General features: G+C 52.5%; 1 protein-coding gene across 2 annotated transcripts; it reads left to right on the top strand.

Annotated features, from left to right (window-relative positions):
• The first annotated feature begins 1,267 nt into the window (after nt 1-1,267).
• Nucleotides 1,268-16,568, top strand: Cnksr1 (connector enhancer of kinase suppressor of Ras 1). Of its 2 annotated transcripts, XM_004657311.2 has the most exons (21): nt 1,268-1,362; nt 3,850-4,007; nt 4,111-4,292; nt 6,444-6,528; nt 6,922-6,963; nt 7,060-7,164; nt 9,236-9,295; nt 9,398-9,466; nt 10,116-10,217; nt 10,297-10,358; nt 10,436-10,530; nt 10,637-10,749; nt 10,828-10,858; nt 11,527-11,699; nt 13,827-13,900; nt 14,069-14,140; nt 14,905-14,978; nt 15,135-15,196; nt 15,295-15,394; nt 15,476-15,657; nt 15,967-16,568. In XM_004657311.2, exons 1-21 carry the CDS (start codon nt 1,311-1,313, stop codon nt 16,219-16,221), a joined length of 2,148 nt encoding a protein of 715 aa, XP_004657368.2. In that variant the 5' UTR covers nt 1,268-1,310; the 3' UTR covers nt 16,222-16,568. The 2 variants fall into 2 exon arrangements, with proteins under 2 accessions (XP_004657368.2, XP_045005822.1); XM_045149887.1 differs by lacking the exon at nt 10,116-10,217.
• The last annotated feature ends 730 nt before the right edge of the window (nt 16,569-17,298 follow it).

A 17,298-nucleotide genomic window follows, 5' to 3' on the forward strand; every position in this document is an offset into this window, starting at 1 on the left:
GGAGAGATAGCTTAGCAGTTAAGGTGCTTGTCTGTGAAGCCTGACTCTGGGTTCAATTTCTAGTACCCACATAAGCCAGGTACCTGTGTCTGGAGCTTGCAGTGACTCGAGGCCCTAGCATGCCCATTCTTTCTCTCTCATCTGCCTCTTCCTCTCAAATAAATTATATATATATATATATATATATATATATATATGTATGTATGTATGTATATATATATATATATGTGTGTGTAAATCTGTATTTTTTTTTTTTCTGAGGTAGGGTCTTACTCCAGCCCAGGCTGACCTGGAATTCACTATGTATTCTCAGGGTAGCCTTGAACTCACGGCGATCCTCCCTACCTCTGTCTCCCGAGTGCTGGGATTAAAGGCGTGTGCCACCACGCCCGGCTCAAATAAATAAAATATATTTTAAAAGAAAAAGAGTGGAAGCAGAGGTAGGAGGCTCGCGAAGAGTTTATGGCCAACCTGAGATTATATAGTGAATTCCAGGTCAGCCTGGGCTAGAGTGAGACCCTACCTTGAAAAACCAAAAAAGAAAAGGGAAACATCCTCCTAGCTATTTAAAAACCATGGCAGTGAGTCCACTGCTAAACCACATCTGCTGGCCCCTGTTTCAGACCCTCCGGTGATGTAGCTGCCCAGGCACTTCTGTCCTGCAAGAGGCTGTGACCAAACTCAACTCTGGCCTCTTCTCACTTGGCTGGTCAGGCTTCTCCATCACTCCGGCATATCCTACCTTCAGTTGTTTGCTGGTCATTGTGTGAGAGGAAGGCTGCAGGCGAAGCCGAGGGTGGAGCACATGCATGTGTGTGAGTTGGATCCCAACCGCACCACAAGTGATGGGCCATGAGTTCCATCACCTGCTACCCAGCTCCCTGCTCAATGTTTTTGTTGTTGTTTTCAAGGTAGGGTCTCACTCTAGCCCAGGCTGAGCTGGACCTCACTTCACCCAGGCTGGCCTCGAACTCACAGTGATCTACCTCTGCTTCCGCAGTGCTGGGATTAAAGGCGTGCGCCACCACGCCCGTCCCCTTGTGGTCCATTTTTGAGGATCAGGGCCCTTTTGGAGTATGAAGCCAGTCACACCCCTGTGGCCGACCGCGAAGTGGCCCGGGCCCTAGGATGCCAGAGGGGCGGGGCGGGGAGAGCGGGCGGCGTGCCTGGCTGTGGCTGGGCCTCACCTGGGAGGCCACGTGGGCCCAGGTATGCGGCGCCCCGCCCCGGCCCGGCCCCGCTCCGCCCGCCCCGGCCTGGGCTCCGGGAGCGGAAATTCCTGCGCCGCCGGGAAGCGGGCGGAGCTCGCCATGGAGCCGGTGGAGGCCTGGACCCCCGGGAAGGTGGCCGCTTGGCTGAGAGGTGGGTGGGGCCGGGGTAGAGGTGGGCTCCTAGCGGGTTGTGTGGTGTCCCTTGAGTAGAAGATCTCCGGTAAGACGAGGAGAAAAGAGCCTGGCGGATGTATTAGTCAACAAGTATTTATAGAGTATCTGTCTTGTGCCAGGTACTGTGCTGGGCAGAGGGATGGACAGGAGGACCCCACGAGGGGCTCCCCGAAATCCTTGCAGCCCATTGCTGCCTCCAAGGTGGCGTTGGGCAGGTGGAGATGATGAGCCGTGGGAGGCCCGCGGCCCACGCCCCCTTTATCTCTTTTCATCTTCCCTGTGCCGCAGGGCCCTGTGCGCTGTTATTAAGCCCAGTTTTCGGAAGCAGAATCTTGGAACAGGGCTGGCCCGGTGTCGTGTTCCCCACTCCTTAGCCTCCTAGTGGGAGAAGCAGAAGCCCCAGTCAGACCGAAAGGGGGTGATATAGCTCCACCCTGGAGTTCCCATCCGGGTAGGGCCTGCTCCCCAGACACACAGACCAGACAGAGACGAAGGCCTTCTGTGGGTGCTTGGGGAAGACCAGCCAAGGCACCCTTCTCAGACGGACAGCTGGGGACAAGTTCAGCAGGAGCAGCCCAGTCAGGCCAGAAGTTAACCACTCACCACCTCTGGGACCCCAAGGGTCCCTGTGTCTACCCATGAGATAGACAAAAATGAGACCATGGTGGCATGGCAAATCTGCATGGCTCAGTGTTGGGGTGTGCTGGACGGAAAGGAGGTAACCAGCACATCCAACACGAGGTGGAAGTTACTCAAGGGTCGGTGGCTGGTGAGCAACAGGTTCACGAACTTCCAGTCAGGTGCTCCTAATGTCACATGAGGAATGAGGAACAGCTAATGACACCATGACAAAGCCTGGCTGCAGATGGGAGGGACTCCTTCAGAGTGACCCAGCCACTCAGTCATCCATCCGTATCACTTGTCTCAGCTTTGTGAAGGGGACAAGGAACAGTCCCCATCCCCTTCTAGAAATACAAAGGTCCAATGTGCCAGTATGTGCAAAGCCCTTAAAACTTGACCTCACACACAGTAAGTGTTCAATAGTTATATCTCTTGTTTTGGGTGTCTGCCACGTGCCAGGCATAGGGTTACAAACCAGCGGTATTTAAGAACCTGCGATAAATCAGTGCTCCACTGTGGGCATGTGTGGAAGTTCAGCCAGGCAGTGGGAGCAAGAGAGGTGTACAGCCTGGGGAGTGGATGGAAGGCTTCCTGGAGGGAACTAGATGAAAGAGGTTGTGAGGGAGCCCGCAGAGGGATAGCATATGTAAGGACAGTGAGGCAGAAGACCATTCGAGCCACTGCAAGGAGTTGGTGCTGGGATGCTGGTAGACAGCAGCTGGGTCACACGGGGCCTTGTAGATCACCGCAGACACGCCTGACAATAATGAGGGGATGCCAAACAGTGGACCACGTGCTTGACATGCATCACATCATCCAAGTCACAGGGTTAGAAGGGGCTGTGCCCATCTTCTAGGTGGAGGCCAGAGGAGAGCATCAGGTGTCCTCCTCTGTCACTATTGTTCGCTTTATTCCTTGAGATGGAATCTCTCACTGAACCTGCAGCTGCCGTGTTTTGGTCAGACTTCTTTTCTCGTCTCTTCCCCCCTCAGCCCTGGGATTACAGGCATGCATGGCCACATCTGGCTTTTGACCTGGGTGCTGGGGATTGAACTCACGTTCTTGTGCTTGTGCACCAAGTGCTCTGACCAAACTAAGTCATCTCTCCAACCCTAAGAATTGCATTTCGGGCTGGAGAGATGGCTTGGTGGTTAAGCGCTTGCCTGTAAAGCCTAAGGACCCTGGTTTGAGGCTCGATTCCCCAGGACCCACGTTAGCCAGATGCACAGGGGGGCGCACTCGTCTGGAGTTCATCTGCAGTGGCTGGAGGCCCTGGCACGCCCATTCTCTCCCTCTCTCTCTCTCTCTCTGTCACTCTCAAATAAATAAATTAAAAAAAAAAAAAAAAGAACTGCATTTCTTTTGGTTTTTTGAGGTAAGGTCTCACTCTAGTCCAGGCTGACCTGGAATTCACTGTGTAGTCTCAGGGTGGCCTTAAACTCATGGCAATCCTTTTTTTTTTTTTTTTTGGAGGTAGGGTCTCACCGTGGTACAGGCTGACCTGGAATTAACTCTGTACTCTCAGGGTGGCCTCAAACTCATGGCGATCCTCCTACCTCTGCCTCCCGAGTGCTGGGATTAAAGGCGTGCGCCACCACACCCAGTTTAAATATTCCATTTCTAATAGTGAAGTTGCTGCTGGTGGTCTGGGGACCACCGTTTAGGGTCACTGCTGTTCCTATATGTTCTTTAACTTAGCTGGGAAATGGGCAGAACCCAGCCCGGGTTTCAAGGCTGTCATTAGGGATAGGTAGGAGGGAAAGACCCTGTGGGAGTGAGGAACTGGCCCCAAAGGTTATGGAACCTCAGTTTCCCCCCATGCTCCCCTCTGCTCTTTCTCTAGGCATTGATGATTCCCTGCAGGACTATCCCTTCGAGGACTGGAGGCTGCCTGGCAAGTACCTGTTGCAGCTCTGCCCCCGTAGCCTCGAGGCTCTGACCGTGTGGCCTCTGGGCCACCAGGAGCTCATCCTGGATGCGCTGGAACAGCTCCGGGCCCTGGTGAGTGAGCGCTGGCCACACTAGCTGCACCATCCGCCAGCCTGGGGTTGCCCTTTGCCCACTAGCTGCCATGGGGGCAATGACCCACCCTTTTCTGGTGCAGAGCTCCAACCTACAGACAGAGAACCTGCAGAGCCTGGCGAAGAGGCTGCTGGAAGGAACCCAGGCCTTCCAGAGCTTAGTGCAAGGCCGCCTGAGGGACTGTGCCGAGACCCCCGCCGATGTCCTCAGCGCTGCTGTGGAGCTAGTGCACAAGGCCCGGGCCCTCCTCTCCTGGCTCAACAGGTACCAGGATGTTGACTAATGGGGGACGGCCAGTCCTCAGTCTCCTCCAGGGCCTGGGAGAGAAAAAAGAGCTTGGCTCTTGCTCAGCAATGGCAGAGAGGGTCAAAGAGTGTCTGCAGGGCCACTGGTCTAGATTCTCACCTGGCCCTGGAACTTGATATCTTTTAAAAATATGTTTTAAATTTAATTTTTTTGCATGTGCATGTATTATATGTATGCTGTGGTGTGAGGTAGGTGTGATATATGCACACGTGTGTGTGTGTGTGTGTGTGTGTGTGTGCGTGTGCCAGAAGAGAACATTACATGTCCTCCTCTATCACCCATCCATATGTATTTCCATAAGATCAAGTCTGTCTGCAAACCTAGGACTGCAGCCCCAACAATTCTCTGTTCTCTGCTCCCCACAGGACTGGGAGTACAGGCATGAGTGGCCCTACTCAGCGGGGGTGTGCTGGGGAACCCAACTCAGATGGCCTCCAACTCAGATGGCCTCAGGCCCTCATGCTTACGTAGCAAGGAGCGATTTCCCCAGCCCCTATTTATGTTTGTATACATTGTGGTATGCATGCATGCATGAGTGTATGTGTTTTCACATGCATGTGATTGTACATGTGTGCATATGCATAAGGCCAGTGGTCAACATTGGCTGTCTTCCTCAGTTCAGTTGTTTTCCACCTTAATGCTTCATTTTATTCTTTTTTTTTTTTTTTTTTTTGAGGTGGGGTCTCACTCTAGCCCAGGCTGACCTGGAATTCACTATGTAGATAGTCTCAGGGAGGCCTCGAACTCGCAGCAATCTCCTATGTCTACCTCCCAAGTGCTGGGATTAAGGGTGTGCACCACCATGCCCAGCCTTATTTTATTTATTTATTTTTTAAATCTATTTGAGATAGAGAGAGAAAGAATGAGCACACCACTGCTACTAGTCACTGCACATGAGCTCCAGACACATGCACCTCCTTGTGCCTCTGGCTTATGTGGCTCCTGGGGAATCAAACCTGGGTTCTTTGGCTTTGCAGACAAGCACCTTTACTGCTAAGTCATCTCTCCAGCCCCACCTTATTCTTTCAAACAAGATCTCTCACTGAACGCAGAGTTCACCACTTCAATTAGACTAGCTAGCCAGGGAGCCTCAGGGATGCCCTGTCTCTACTTCCCTAGTGCTGGGATTATAGACACGTGCCTCCATGCCCAGCCGTTAACGAGGGTCCTTCTGCTTGCACAGCCACAACGCTGCCCACAAGCCATCTCCCAGCCCTGAGTTCATCGTCTTAACAGACTTACCTACAGTTGTTGGAAGGAGTCTCCCGGCCTTCTTCACTGCTGTTGCTTATCCTACGGGTCCCACCTCTAATGTCACCTCCTCAGGGAAGCCTTTTCTGTGATCCACTCTTTACTTATTTATTTCTTTGCTCATGTGGCAGGGAGTTATGGCAAGACTTCTTGCCATCACAAACAAACTCTAACACATGTGCCACGTTTTTTTCTTTTGGTTTTTCAAGGTAGGGTCTCGCTGTAGCCCAGGCTGACTTGGAATTCACTCTGTAGTCTCAGGGTGGCCTCGAACTCATAGCGATCCTCCTACCTCTGCCTCCCAAGTGCTGGGATTAAAGGCGTGCGCCACCACCCCAGCATGTGCCATTTTTTATCTATCTATCTATCTATCTATCTACTTGAGAGGGAAAGATGCAGATAGAGAATGGGCACACCAGGGCCTCCAGCCACTACAAACGAACTCGAGACTCATGTGTCACCTTGTGCATCTGATTTGCCACTTTTTTGCGTTTGGCTTTCCGTGAGTACTGGGAAACTAAACCCAAGCTGGCAGGCTTTCCATGCAAGTGCCTTTAATCACTGGGCCATCTCCCCAGCCCCTAATCCACTCTCAGAGCTCATTTACACCGTTCATTATGGTTGAAGTTAAATTATTAATGTTTTAACGCTCTGCTTAATGGATAGTTCCCCAGTACCTACAACCGGGCCTGGGCCTGGTACATAGTCCGTGCAGGACAAAATGTCCTGGGCCAAGCTTTTTTAGATATATCAGTTGACTTTACTCCAAAGCAAAATCCACCAAAGTAGGAATTATCCCTAAGTCTCAGGTAAGAAATCAGGGCCAGTACAGTCTCTGAACTATCCCTCCCCTGCCAGGTACCTCTTCTCCCACTTAAACGACTTCTCTGCCTGCCAGGAGATCGGGGTATTGTGTGGGGAGCTGGGCCAGGTCTTGCAGGAGGTAAGAGGACAGGGGCCAGGCTGGCCCCGGCTCTAGGGCTTTTTATAACCTGTGAATCAGACCAGGATCGGGTGTGAGGACTAGGCGAGGGGGTGAACAGGCACAAGAGGAGAGGAGGCCCTGTCTGTAGGTGTGTGGTAATGCAAGAAACAGGGGTACGGGGTTTCTGGCAGGGAAGTTTGGCATTCAGGAGAGGGTGATGGGGAGAGGGAAGGTATGATGACTTTTGGGGCCTGTTGTCAAGGGATGAGATCTTCAGGTTAAAACTCTAAGGCCCCATACTTGTGGGGAGAAGATTATCTTAGGGGGAGCTGGGAGAGTGGTAGGAGACTCCCGTGAACCCCAGCACCCTCACTCAAGAGAGGCCCCTGTGCTCTCTCACTCTGCTTCCAGGACTGCCCAGAAGTTGAGAAGGAGAGCAGAGTCCTGAGAATCGTAAGTCTTGGGGAGTAAGGAAAGGGGCGGGGGCGGAGGGGGGACAGGGCAAGATCAGATTCAGCTAGGCATGCCACCCTCCCCCCCCATCCCCAGTGCAACCACGTGGCTGGGATCTGCCACAACATCCTGAGCTGCAGTCCGGAGGAGCTGCTAGAGCAGAGGGCTGTGTTGGAGCAGGTGCAGCTGGACGATCCTTCGGTGAGCCCTGACCTCTTGCCTCTCACTGCAGTGAGGCCCCCGGAAACCTTATCTGGACCCTGAAACATGGGAGCCCCAGCATCCTGTAGCGCTGGCCGGGAGCCTGCTGTGTCCCGGGGTTTACATGAGGCCCAGATGACCCACCTGGGCCTTACCATCACTCAGCACCTTCCCTCATCTTGACGGGTTGCATGAGGGCGGCCCCAGGTGGCATGTTACAGCCCTGTGACCCAGACCTGGCAGGAACTTGGGGACAGGTTATGAGACAGAGGAGAGAACATGAACTTTTCTCTTTCAATCTTTTACTTACTTATTTTATATTTGAGCGAGAGGAGGAGAGACACATATTATGGGCACACCAGGTCATCTTGGTGCAAACAAACTCCAGACACACGCACCAGTTTGTGCATGTGGCTTTACGTGGGTACTGGGGAATTGAACCTAAGTCAGCAGGCTTTACAAACAAGCACCTTAAACCATACAGCCATCTCCCCTGCCCTTTTTATTTTATTTGTATGTGTGTATGTATGAGTGTCTGTGCATGTGCATGCCATACTGTGCATGTGAAGATCAGGGGACAGCCTTGAGGTGTCTTTACTTCCTGTGAGGTGAGGTTTCTTACTGCTGCAAGTGAGACTGGCCTGTCAGCTTCTTATTCTCATGGCTCTGCTGTAGGCAGGCACACTGAGATCACAATACATGTTCCACTTTGCTGCTGGGAGATTGAACCCCAGCTGGCAGGCTTTGCAAGGAAGCACCTTTAACTGCTAAGCCATCTTTCCAGCCTCCTTTTTTTTGGGGGGTGGGGAGGGGGGTTGTTGTTTTCCAGGTAAGGTCTCGCGCTAGTCCGGGCTGACCTGGAATTCACTATGTAGCTTCAGAGTGGCCTCAAACTCACAGCGATCCTCTTACCTGTGCCTCCCCAGTGCAAGGATTAAAGGCATGTGCCACCATGCCTGGCTGTTTTGTTTTGTCTATGTATTTATGTATTTATTTATTATTTATTGGAGAGGGAGAGGGAGAGAGAGAAAGGGTGTATTAGAGCCTCTAGCCACTGCAAACAAATTCCAAATGTATGTGCCACATTGTTCATCTGGCTTACATGGGTATTGGGGAATATAACCTGGGTCCTTAGGCTTTGCAGGCAAACACCTTAACCTCTAAGCCATCTCTCCTGCCCCACAGCCTCCTGTTTTAATGTGGCCAATTGGGAAAACTAGAACCCCAGGCCTGTCCTTGTCTTGCCCTGTTCTTCTTTCAGGGAAATTGCTGAGAATCTGGTATTCAGAAATCAGTGACCCTGGGTTGGGGAGATGGCTCAGTAGTTAAGGCGCTTGCTTGCAAAGCCTGACAGTCTTGGTTCGATGCCTCAGTACTCATGTGAAGCCAGATATACAAAGTGGCACATGCGTCTGGAATTTGTTTTCACTGGCAGGAGGTCCTGTTGTACCCATTCTCTCTCTCTCTCTCTCTCTCTTCCTCTTTTCCCTTTCCTCTCCTCTCTCTCCTTGCAAATAAATAAAATAAAATAAAGAGTTTGGCCTGGTAGCATATGCCTTTAATCCCAGCACTCAGGCAGAGGTAGGAGGATAGCTATGAGTTCAAGGCCAGCCTGAGACTACACAATGAATTCCAGGTCAGCCTAGGCTAGAGCAAGACCTTCCCTCAAAAACCAACCAAACACACACAAAAAAAAGCCAGGCATGGCAGCGCATGCCTTTAATCCGAGCACTCAGGAGGCAGAGGTAGGAGGATCACCATGAGTTCGAGGCCACCCTGAGACTACATAATGAACTCCAGGTCAGCCTGGACTAGAGAGAGACCCTACCTTGAAAAACCAAAATAATAATAATAATCAAAATAGGAAATCAGTGCCCCTGCTTCCCTATGGCCCTTATCAGCAGCTGCAGCAGGCACCAAGAAAAAAGCCAACACAAAGTCACCTGCAGTTGGGACAATGATTACTTGAGGCCTGATCTTTCCCAGTTCTACCCTCCTGGTGCCCAGCGAGGGTCCTGCCCCAGGCCTTGCTGCCCCTGAGCCCTCTGTGACTGTAGCCTCTGCCTCTCAGGGCCTGGAAATCCACACCACCAGCAACTGCCTACACTTTGTGTCCCATGTGAGTGCCCAGGTAAGTGTCCCCAAGTCCTTCTCAGCCATCCACCTGCCAGTCAAGCCAGTTTGAGGTCCCAGAAGAGCTCACTGCCTGCATCGCATTCACTCCCTATACCAGGTTCCTACTGACTCCCGACTGCAGATCCTGCCTGGAGATGAGGTTGTCCAGATCAACGAGCAGGTGGTGGTGAGTGGTGGGGAGAGAATGAGGTGAAGGGGAGGGAGGGCTGAGTGGGTTGGGCAAGGGAGCAGCCAAGGGTCCTGGCCTTCGAGGAGACCAGGGTTGTGGGAGCTTCCTTGCATAAAGTGAGCCAACTCAGCACTTGCCACACAAGCTTAAGTACCCGAGTTCAGAACCTCAACACTCGTGTAATAAGAAGGTGTCTGTAATCCCAGCCACACCAATGGGTGAGAAGGGAGGCGGAAATAGAATCTGCTGGAAGCTCAAGGACCAGCTAGCCTGGCAGAAAGCAACAGTAAACACGAGATCCTGCCTCAAAGAAGTTAGAAGGCGAGGACCCATGCCTGGAAGTTGTCCTTTGACCTCCACATGTGTGCTGTGACACCCATGCACCCATACTTGCACACATGAACACACACACATACACCAGGAAAAAAGGAGCTATCATATCAGGACGGTCAGACTGGAGCCCACACCATCTCAGCAGCTCACCCTGAGACCTTCTCCACCCGCCCCTGCAGAGCCCAGATAAAGGGCTCCTGGAGGCCCCTAGGAGGTGGCCTGAGGTAAAACAGAGCTGTCAGCTCGGAGAGGATACAGGTGCCAGGGAATAATTCCACCTGGCTTGAAGCCATTCCTGTGCCCTGTCCCCCAGGTGGGCTGGTCCCATCCGAACGTGGTGAGAGAGCTGCTGCGGGAGTCGGTAGGAGTCAGCTTAGTGCTGAAGAAAATCCCGGTGCCAGAGACCCCCCCACAGGTATCTGTCCCCACATCCTCCACACCTGCCTTCACCCCTCTGCTGACAGTCCCATCACTCTGTTTCTGATGTTCCCCAGACGCCCCTGGACTCCCCACACCTGGAAAGCCAGTCACTGCCAGTGGCCCCGCTGTCTCCTAGGTAACGGGCTCCTCCCTGGGTATGTCTTGGAGGAGGGGGACGACCGCGGCTCATCTTGTGTTCCCTTGCTCCTTCAGGGTCCCATCTGAAGGTCTCTTTGCCTTTGACCTGCCTGCAGACCCAAGCCGTGGGCCCAGCCCTGCCTGGACCGATAGTTTCAAAGCCTCAGCAGGTGACAACATGCCCCAGGAAGGGCATCTAAGTGCCTGGCTGACCTTCCAGGCCTGGGCCTGGAGTCATGGACTTCCCTTCTTTCTCTTCTCTTCCCTTCCTGACAGAGTCTACCTCCGCCGACCCTGAGCCATTGCCCGTCTCCTCTGAACCCCCAGCCACATTCCCAGCAGAAATAGCAGAGCCTCTGGGGCCCTCGGAACAGGAACATCGAGACAAGGTAAGCTCAGGGGCTCAGCAAGGAGGGGTGTGGACTCTGAGTCTTGACCTTTCTCTAAGTCTTACATGGTCCTTTTAGAGTCCTGTCCTAGGCCGGAAGAAATCAAAAGGTATGAGTGCCCCTGACTGGGTGGGGGGGGGGTCTCCCCTGTGAGGAACTCTTTTTTTTTTTTTTTTTTTTTGGCTTTTCGAGGTAGGGTCTCACTGTAGCCCAGGCTGACCTGGAATTCACTATGGAGTCTCAGGGTGGCCTCGAACTCACTGCAATCCTCCCACCTCTGCCTCCCAAGTACTGGGATTAAAGGCGTGAGCCACCACGCCCGGCGAATTCTTAAAACTCTTTATAGTACTGAGCAGGGTGCCCCCCCCCCCCCGCCTTACACTCCCCACACAACCTTTTCCAGCCCAGGCCTCGCCCCAGCTCTGTGACTTATCCTGTGATTTTGGGTTTCATCTCGGGAGCAGGGAGTGTGTGTGTGTGTGTGTGTGTGTGTGTGTGTGAGAGAGAGAGAGAGAGAGAGAGAGAGAGTGTGTGTGTGTGTGTGTGTGTGTTATTGAGGGTGGAACCTAGAGCCTAGCACTCTATCACTTAGCTACAGGTCCAGCATCCCTAAAGGGGAACAAGTCACTTTCTCTCAGAGAACACACACAGCACTTTCTGAGCTCAAGTGTGGGTTGAGCTATCTCTATTGGGTCTGCTCATAGGGAACAAGGGAGTAGGGCTGGGAGGCCAGGAGCCTTGCCAGCCCTTATGCCAACATGTGCTGTGCTGCTGCAGGCGTGGCCACAAAGCTGAGTCGCCGGCGAGTATCCTGCCGGGAGCTGGGCCAGCCGGACTGCGATGGCTGGCTTCTGCTGCGCAAGGTCCCCGGCGGCTTCATGGGCCCACGCTGGCGGCGCTGCTGGTTTGTGCTCAAGGGACACATGTTGTATTGGTACCGTCAGTCCCAGGTAAGATCCCACACCTGCACAGGTAGCAGGTGAGACACCTCAGGGCCATGGCTCTTGTCTCTAGCCATCATCTGTGGTCACAGTGGGACCCCACACCTTCCTAGACTCTGATGTCTCCATCAGTAAAATAGGAGTTATTTTTAGGAGAGAAATGAGTGTGTACATATGTAAAAGAAGGTTTGGCGTATCCGAGTTTATGGGTCAGTGGCACAATAGGTCCTTAGCATGCACAAGGGCCTAGGTTAGATCTCCAGCAAGAAAAAAAAAAAGGAAAAGAAGGTGGGCGTGGCAGCACCTTTAATCCCAGCACTTGGGAGGCAGAGGTAGCAGGACCGCTGTGAATTCAAGGCCAGCCTGGACTATTTCAGGTCAGCCTGGGATAGAGCTAGACCCTACCTCGAAAAAAAAAAAAAAAAAAAAGAGAAAGAGAGAGAGAAGAAGGAAAAGGAAAAGAGCCAGGCACAGGGGTGCATGCCTTTACACTTGATCTTAGCCAAAAGCCGAGAAGCGATGGTACATGCTTTTAATCCCAGCACTTGCGAGGCTGAGATAGGGGGATCACTATGAGTTCAAGGCAAGCCTGAGTCCAATTCCAGGGCAGCCTAGCTAGAGTGAGACCCTACCTTGAAAAACCAAAAAAGAAAAGGAAAAGAGCGCTGGGAAGATGACTCAGAGGTTAAAGGTACTTGCTTGCAAAGCCCACTGGCCTGGGTTCAGTTCCCCAGTATCCATGTAAAGCCAGATGCACATGTGTCTGGAGCTCATTTGCAGTGGTAAGAAGCTATGGCATGCCCATGCTCTCTCTTTGCTTGCAAATAAATAAATAATATATATTTGTAAAACTTTTAGAAAATCTGGCTTTATTTTGGTACTAGGGAATCTAACCTGGGTTATTAGGCTTTGCAGGACAAATAATATTTTTAAAAAGAAAAGAAGTCAAGCATGGTGGTGCACAACCTTAATCTCAGCACTTAGGAGGGTGAGATAGAAGTTGCATGTCAGCCTGGGCTAGAGTGAGACCCTGCCTCGAAAACAACAAAAATCAGCCAGGCGTGGTAGCGCACACCTTTAATCCTAGCACTCAGGAGGCAGAGGCAGGAGGATAACCATGAGTTCGAGGCCACCCTGAGACTACAAAGTAAGACTCCACCTGGGCGGGGGGGGGGGATCTCAAGATGGTTCAACAATTAAAAGTGCTTGCTTGCAAAGTCTGTAAGCCCAGATTCAATTCCCCATCATCCATGGCATGTGTCTGGAGTTTTTTTGATAGCAAGAGAGCCTGTGTGCCCATGTGCTCTCTCTTTCTCTCTTGCAAATAAATAAAAGGACATATATATTTTTAATCAGGAGTTGGGGACATGGCTAAGTGGTTAAAGGCACTTGCTTGCAAAGCCTGCTGGCCTCATATAAAGTCAGATGCAAAAAGTGGCTTAAGCATCTGGCATTTGTTTGCAGTGGCAAGAGGCCCCACCATGCCCATACACACACACACACACACACACACACACACATGCACACACACACACATCCAATCAATGTGTGCACATGTGCAAATCCATAAAAATAGTTTTTAAAGATTTTTTTTTACTTTATTTTTATTTATTTACTTGAGAGAGAGAAAGAGGCAGAGGGAGAGAGAGGGAGAATGGGTGCACCAGGGCCTCCAGCCACTGCAAACGAACTCCAGATGCATGCACCCCCTTGTGCATCTGGCTTACATGGGTCCTGGGGAATCAAATTGAGGTCCTTTGGCTTTGCAGGCAAATGCCTTAACCACTAAGCCATCTCTCCAGCTACATAAAAATGTTTTTTAAAAAGCAGAAAAAAAGCATTTGTGAATTTCAAGTCGTGAGAGATCTTCACTGAGTCTCCTGGAGGGCATGCGTGAATAGCCTCCTCCTTCCTGGCTGTTTCTCTGGGTACCTTTACTCTTCCTTTCCTGGCTCAGAGGCATCACTCGGCCACACCTTCTGCCCTGAGTCCCAGAAAACAAGAGACTTGTGCTTAGAGGCTGGGAAATACCCTCTCCCTTCCCTTGCCCTTAGGAGCCCAGGGGGTAACTAAGGAGCTGACCAAGCCTCAAGGGTATGGAGGCTCCAAGCTGACCCCCATTTTGTGGTCCCCCAGGATGAAAAGGCTGAGGGCCTCATCAATGTCTCCAACTATAGTCTGGAAAGTGGACATGACCAGAAGAAAAAATAGTTAAGTCCTGAAGTGTGATGGGCCGGGGGACGGGAGAAAAAGATAGAGGAAGGGGCAGGGTGGGGGGGAACGGTGGCAGGTGGCAGGCATTCCTGGTCCGGCCTGTCTGGGTTCTGGATAGGTATACCCAGGAAGAGGGTGAGTGAGGCCCCTCTGCTCCTGGGCAGTGTGTTCCAGCTCACCCATGACGTGTACAAGCCCTTCGTCTTTGCTGCGGATACCCTGTCAGATCTGAGCATGTAAGTACCGTCCTCCCTGCCCCTACTCTCGCATGGCTCCTGGCCTTTGAATGCTTGGGATTGGGCCTTGGAAGCCAAACCCCAAGCCCAGGTCTCCAGAGGTGTTTGGTCAAAGTACTCACTTCTCCTTTTTAAAAAAATTATAAGCCGGGCATGGTGGCATGCCTTTAATCCCAGCACTTGGGAGGCAGAGGTAGGAGGATCACCATGAATTTGAGGCCACCCTGAGACTACATACTGAATTCCAGGTCAACGTGGGCTAGAGTGAGACCTTACCTCAAAAAAAAAAAAAAGGAATTATTTATTTGCTTGTATATGCATGTGTACCAGAGTCTCTAGGTGCTGCAAACAAACTACATTCACATGGGCCACTTTGCATCCAGCCTTATGTGGGTGCTGAGGAATTGGACCCAGGCTAGCAGCTTTGTAAGCCAGTGCCTTTGACCACTGAATCATCTCCCCAGGCCCCCAAGTGCTTACTTCTCAAAGCCTCTGTCTTGTCATCTCTAAAATAGGCAGGGATGCATTCCTACCTGAGTTGTCTGGAGGGTTCATTAGCGGAGCTGAGCTTGGTGGCTCAGGCCTGTAATCCCACCACCTGGGAGGCTGAGGCAGGATGATGGATGGTATGAGGCCAGCCTGGGCTACATCATAGTGAGTTTCCAAAAAAAAGGAAAATATAATTAGAAGCTGTGGGTGAAGAGCCTCAGACTAAATAGGCCTCAGTGAACGCAGCCCTCCAAGACCCACGTGCTCCTCCACAGGTGGGTACGCCATCTCATTACTTGCATTTCCAAGTACCAGTCTCCAGGCCGGGCTCCCTCAGCCCCGGAGGAAGGTGAGTGTCTCGCAGGAGTAGGAGGAGTCCGTGTTTCACCGCCGTTCCTGGGCTGGGTGTTGGAACTGAAATCCCATAGCCCACTCTCTGTGTGTCGTTCCCCCCCCCCCCACCAAACCAACTGTGTGGGTTCCCCGCCTGTCCTCCTTGCCCCAGACTGCTACAGTGAGACAGAAGCAGAAGATCCCGACGATGAGGCGGGGTCCCGCTCCTCTTCGGTGAGTAGTGGGGAGCACTTCCCCACGGGAGCGAGCGGTGGAGGCAACAAGACGTGGGGCTCAGGCTGACTCCCTCCTCTCGTGCCATCCTGACTCAGCCCAGCCCAGCTCAGACTTGGAGTCCACTTCATGGCAACACATCGCCTGTGACCTCCCCCATGCAGCGGAGCCCAAGGACTTCCTTCAGCTCGCCAGCAGGTGCTGCTCTGGGAACTGGGCGCTGGGCTTGGGACTGAAGGGGGCACCTCTTTATCCTCTTCCTCCTCCCTGCTCCCACAGACAACAGTGAGGTGGAACTGGAAGGTATGGTCAGGGGGCTGAGGCAGGGAGGAGTGTCCCTCCTGGGTCAGCTACAGCCCCTGACCCATGAGCAGTGGCGGAGCTCTTTCATGAGGCGCAATCGAGACCCCCACCTCAACGAGCGGGTGCACCGTGTGCGGGCGCTGCAGAGCACACTCAAGGTCAGCGGGGCGCACCGCGCGGGGCGAGGGACTAGGCTCTGGGCTTCGGGCCCTAGCGTCAGGTCCCGGCCCTACTTGACCCCAGCCCTGCTTCTCTGACTCCGGGGCCCATTTCTAGTCTCCATACTCCATTCTGGCCTTACTTGGGACCTGGGCCAAGTTCTAATTTTCTGTGCTGGGATTTGAATACTCATGCAGGCTCTTGGGCCAGGGAAGTCTAGTGTTGGCATCTAGCAGGACTCGAATTGGCTCTGGGCTCTACCCCTCCTGTGGTGATCATGGCTCCTTTGCCCCCTGTTCCCGTCTCAGGCAAAGCTGCAGGAGCTTCAGGCCTTAGAGGAAGTGCTGGGTGATCCTGAGCTCACCGGAGAGAAGTTCCGCCGATGGAAAGAGCAGAACCAGGAGCTGTACACCTGGGGAGGGGTGCAGGCTGAGGGCAGCTCCCCAGCCCTCTCCTCTGACTCCAGGGGACAGTCCCCCCAGCCCCTGCCCTCTGATCCAGAGGAGTCCTCCCAACTCCCCTCTTTGACCCCAGAAAACAACCTCCAACCTCCTGACCTCTGACGTGGTTAGTACTCTGTCCCTGAGTATTCCCAGCCTCGTCATGTCGTAGACAGCATGCATGTCCATGGGCTCATTGGAGGCTGAAAGTAATGCTGGTCCCCCCAAATTGACATCCTGCCTGGGCTTATGCCATTTCTCATTTTGTCTCCCTTGGAGCAGAGCAAAAGGAGCTCTGGGCCCCCACCCTCATCTCTGAGAGCAAGAAATGCTCCCACCCATCCTCAGATCTGGCACATACCTGTCCACTGTGGTCCCTCATCAGGGTTCGCCAGAACCGTCTTGGGCAGGTGTCTGTTTTACACAAAAGATGTTTTTCCGACGAATAAAGCTGACTACTCTAAAATGAATCTATGTGTCTTTACTTTAGAATTGGAAATCTTACCACCACCACCACCAAACTCCCTGGAACTGGGATGACCTCTGTCAGGCTAGGGTGAATACCACAGTGGGTGTCAGAGCTCCTTTTGTAGCCCATTGGCCCATGGTCTACATACAAAGCTGTTCTATTAGGGTCTTGGGCTCTGGTCATGTCTGCTCATGCCCAGCTTTCTCCAGTCCTTGGAAGTCAGACCTGCTTCCCTATCTAACCCCTGGGGAAGAACTTCAGTCAGTAGTAGATAAGAAAATTTATCTAACCTTGGGGCTGGAGAGATGGCTTAGTGGTGAAGGCACATGCCTGCAAAGCCAAAGGACCCAGGTTCAATTCCCCAGAACCCACATAAGCCAGATGTAAAAGGTGGTGTATGTGTGTGGAGTTTGTTTACAGTGGCTGGAAGCCATGGTGCACCCACTCTATCTCTCTGCCTCTTTGTCTCTCAAATAAATAAAAATAAAATACCTGGCTGGAGGGGCAAAGTAGGCAGCCCTTGGCAGTGAGGTAGGTGGCTGGCTGGTGTAAATCATCTCTGATGTTCCCCTTCAACTGGCCTTGCTTCCAACACCTGGATACAATTCACTCCATCCAAGCAGCATGGAGATCTGACCTCTGACCCCAGTCCCACAGCACTTGGAAGGGTCCTTGGGCTTGCCGCAGGTTGGAATGTCTTGGTGGAACCTGGAAGGCTGGGGGTCACAGCA

Source organism: Jaculus jaculus, chromosome 5 (assembly GCF_020740685.1).
Source record: "Jaculus jaculus isolate mJacJac1 chromosome 5, mJacJac1.mat.Y.cur, whole genome shotgun sequence".
In the NCBI taxonomy this organism is placed as follows: domain Eukaryota; kingdom Metazoa; phylum Chordata; class Mammalia; order Rodentia; family Dipodidae; genus Jaculus; species Jaculus jaculus.